General features: G+C 45.7%; 2 protein-coding genes and 1 long non-coding RNA gene across 3 annotated transcripts in view; 1 reads left to right on the top strand and 2 right to left on the bottom strand.

Annotated features, from left to right (window-relative positions):
- LOC116543867 (zinc finger protein 708) overlaps positions 1 to 1,980 on the bottom strand; it is a 29,006-nt gene extending 27,026 nt beyond the window's left edge. The window contains exon 1 of the mRNA XM_032269814.1: positions 1,602 to 1,980. Coding sequence (XP_032125705.1) covers positions 1,602 to 1,631 — 30 coding nt within the window. The 5' untranslated portion in view covers positions 1,632 to 1,980. The remainder of the gene's footprint in view (positions 1 to 1,601) is intronic.
- LOC116543885 overlaps positions 1 to 3,673 on the top strand; it is a 373,403-nt gene that overhangs the window by 10,547 nt on the left and 359,183 nt on the right. The window lies entirely within an intron of this gene.
- Positions 1 to 3,673, bottom strand: part of LOC116543866 (zinc finger protein 429-like) — a 785,602-nt gene that overhangs the window by 578,475 nt on the left and 203,454 nt on the right. The gene's annotated exons all lie outside the window — the stretch shown is intronic.

Here is a 3,673-nt window from a genome sequence, read left to right as displayed (position 1 = left end):
TTTTTTTTTTTTTTTGACAGAGTCTCTGTCGCCAGGTGCCAGGCTGGAGTGCAGTGGCACAATCTCGGCTCACTGCAACCTCCACCTCCCAGGCTCAAGCAATTCTCCTGCCTCAGCCTCCCGAGTAGCTGGGACTACAGGCGTGCGCCACCACGCCCAGCTAATTTTTGTATTTGCAGTAGAGACAGGGTTTCACCATGTTGGCCAGGATGGTCTCGATCTCTTGACCTCGTGATCCGCCCACCTCGGCCTCCCAAAGTCTTTCTTTTTTTTAAAGGCCAGGTACGGTGGCTCACTCCTGTAACTCCAGCACTTTGGGAGGCTGAGGCGGGCAGATCACCTGAGGTCGGAAGTTCAAGACCAGCCTGACCAACACGGAGAAATCCCATCTCTACTAAAAATACAAAAAAAATAGCTGGACGTGGTGACAAAAGCTGGTAATCTGAAATACTCAGGAGGCTGAGGCAGGAGAATCACTTGAACCCGGGAGGCGGAGGTTGCAATGAGCTGAGATCAAGCCATTGCACTCCAGCCTGGGCAACAAAAGTAAAACTCCATTTCAAAAAAAAAAAAAAAAAAAAAAAAAAAATGAAGAAGAAGGCATCGAAATTTTGTGCAATACTGTGTCAGGGAATTATTTTTTGCTTTCTTCTCATGGGAAATATTTTCAAACACAAAACAACTTTAAGTGCCATTTAATGCTTTGTCAAAAAATAATTAATTAAAATACACTATCAAAAATGTACACTAAAGGAAAAATAGTTGATAATGGGAATTAGAAAAGTTGGCATTTAGAAATGTCAGAAGAAACTGAATTTAGTATTTTAGTTTTTTTACAGTTTAAATCTAACTGCAGGCCAGAGTTAGGCTGGAGGAATGGTCCTGGGACGTACACTTGAGACCCCGCTTGAAACACAAACATGTGAAAAATGCAGGGGAAAATCAGTCCCCTGTGAAGTGTGAGAATAATTAAGTGGCAGGCAATTAGACTAAGGAGGCTCTAATTCCTACTTACAGAAACTACTATGTAACTGTACCTAACCAATTGTTAAATACGGTTTTCTTTATCATGCACCTTGTAAATAAAAGTCTTCCCTTCAAGCTCCTCTCATAAACCACAAACTACAAAACACACCGGGTGCTCTAAAATTACTGAATCACTCTTTGATTAAATTCTTTAATATTTTTGCAATGACTGCCACAGATTTTTAATAGGAGAAAATAGAAACTGAAAACCCCACGGACCAAAGCTCTGCCCATTCATCATCCCACACCCCAAATCGGGATTCACCCCTGAGGACCCTCCCGTGGTCCCTGCACAATCTGGGAGAGACGCAGCACTGCAGGTGCAAAGCTGCCCAGAGAGGGCTCCAGAACAAGACACAGTCACTGCGCAAGGCAGAGACAGGACACCCAGGACCACTGCTGTCAGCGCAGCCGCCATCTTATGGCTGAAGGGGAGAGGCTGCGCTAGACAAGGAGAACTCGGGGAGCAGACTGTGGCGCTGACTGCGGGGAGGCCTGAGTCGGGCCACAGCCACTTCCCACTGGTTCCAACCAGCCCTTCCCCTCTCTCGGGATGTCTGACTCGGCACTCTCACCATGTCTAGAATTCCAGGGCTTCCTGGCATCTTAGCTGTGGATCTCCAAATACCTGCAGGTCATAGGGCCAGAGAGGATGGGCCTCTAGAAGAAAAGGACACAGCAGTGAAGACAAGACCTGGAACTCCGGCTGCGGGGAGTGACAAACGCCCAGCCAAACCCGGAAGCCGTCCTGTCCGCTCCAGCTGCCCGTCTGTCCGATTGAGCTACCTCAAGCTCAGAGTCCCTGATTGGATAATGTTTAAGACCCGCCCCTTCAGGTCCTGAGTGACAGAAGAAGTGATCAGATGCTGGGCTGAATGAAGAGTGACAGCCCAGGCTGCAGCCTTCTCAGGCAGAGCTTCCTTCCTGAGCTGAGCCAAGCTCACCCCAGAGGATGTTTGCCTTTAACCTTGTGTATAAGGTCACAGGCACCTGTAAATAATACGCTATATGGCTATTCACGAATTAAAAGTATATGATAACAATTGTTCTAAAATTTTAAATTTTATGACTTTCCTGGCTTCTAGTCCTTTGAGCAGACAGCCTGAGATTTTAAAAAGAAGGAAATCCTCTGAAATAAAATGTAAGCCTCGGGTCGAGTGCTGTGCCTCACACCGGTGATACTAGTACTTTGAGATGCCGAGGGGGGTGGATGACCTGAGGTCTGGAATTCGAGACCTGTCTGCTCAACATGGTGAAACCCCTGTCTCTATAAAAATACAAAAAACATTATCTGCACGTGGCGGTGGGCGCCTGTAATCCCAGCTACCTGGAAGGTTGAGGCAGGAGAATCACCTGAACCAAGGAGGCAGAAGTTACAATGAGCTGAGATCACGCCATTGCACTCCAGTCTGGGTCACAAGAGCAAAACTCCATCTCAAAAAATTCAAAAATTCATTAGATCGGCCGGGTGCTGTGGCTCACACCTGTAATCTCAGCACTTTGGGAGGCCGAGGTGGGCGGATCACTAGGTCAAGAGATTGACACCATCCTGGCCAACATGGTGAAACCCCGTCTGCACTAAAAATACAAAAATTAGCCCGGCGTCCCTGTGGTCCCAGCTACTCGGGAGGCTTAGGAGGAAGAATCGCTTGAACCCAGGAGGCGGAGGTTGCAGTGAGCCAAGATTGCTCCACTGCACTCCAACCTGGCGACAGAGCAAGACTCAGTCTCAAAAATAAATAAATAAATAAAGACATTAGATAAATCAAATGAAATAATAACATGTGAGCCACATGTGAATTTTAAATTTTTTAGTAGACAAGCTTTAAAAAGAAACAAAGAACAGGTGAAATGGATTATAACAATTTAATTAACATATCCAAAATATTGTCATTTTAATAAGTGAGAAATATGTAATTATTAATTATATGCATATATATATATATATATGGAACAAATCTTTTGAAACTAACTCCTATTTTAGCTTTCTAGGACACTGCAGTTCAGACCAGGCACATTCCAGGCACCCAATAGCAACACATGGCCAATAGCTGCTACACTGAAGTGTAGCCCTGACATCAGGAGGGTGAATGGCCTGAATATCCCTTTTCTGCCAGGGATGAGGGGACAGCCTCTCCCTACCTACATCTCTCTTCAGCTTTTGGGGTAAAACAGATAGTGGCCATAGAAAGAGCAGAGGGCACCAGGAATAAAATAACCACATGTAGACCACTGCTGGCCACCTGTTTTGGCCACCCTCCTTCTAGAAATCAGACAGTGACCAAGGATGATGGGGCCACAGCAGAAGAGAACCCTGTGTCTTCAGAACTGTTGACATTCCTGACCTCCAAGTTTTAGATAAGAAAAAAATAGATTAAAGACAAGCTGATTTTGCTATCTGGCTTGGCCCTAATGGTCCGGCAGTGGTTATCTGTTTTCTCCCGTGGTGTGGGGGACTGTGTGGGTAAAAGCACCAATCACATGCAGACATGTCTACATGCATTTCTGCATTACTCAGTATTACCTGACAAGACATCCAACTCTAAACCAGAGGAATAAATTGTACCTTTAGGGCGTCCGCTGTGAGAATGTAAGTAGTACTGAACCTGTCATTAAATCCTGGCATCCTACCTACACTGGGTGCATG

This window comes from Sapajus apella, unplaced genomic scaffold (genome assembly GCF_009761245.1).
Source record: "Sapajus apella isolate SASKATOON/1434 unplaced genomic scaffold, GSC_monkey_1.0 scaffold199, whole genome shotgun sequence".
Lineage (NCBI taxonomy): Eukaryota > Metazoa > Chordata > Mammalia > Primates > Cebidae > Sapajus > Sapajus apella.
Note: the sequence above shows the minus strand (reverse complement) of the source record. Positions and strands in the feature narration are given on the sequence as shown.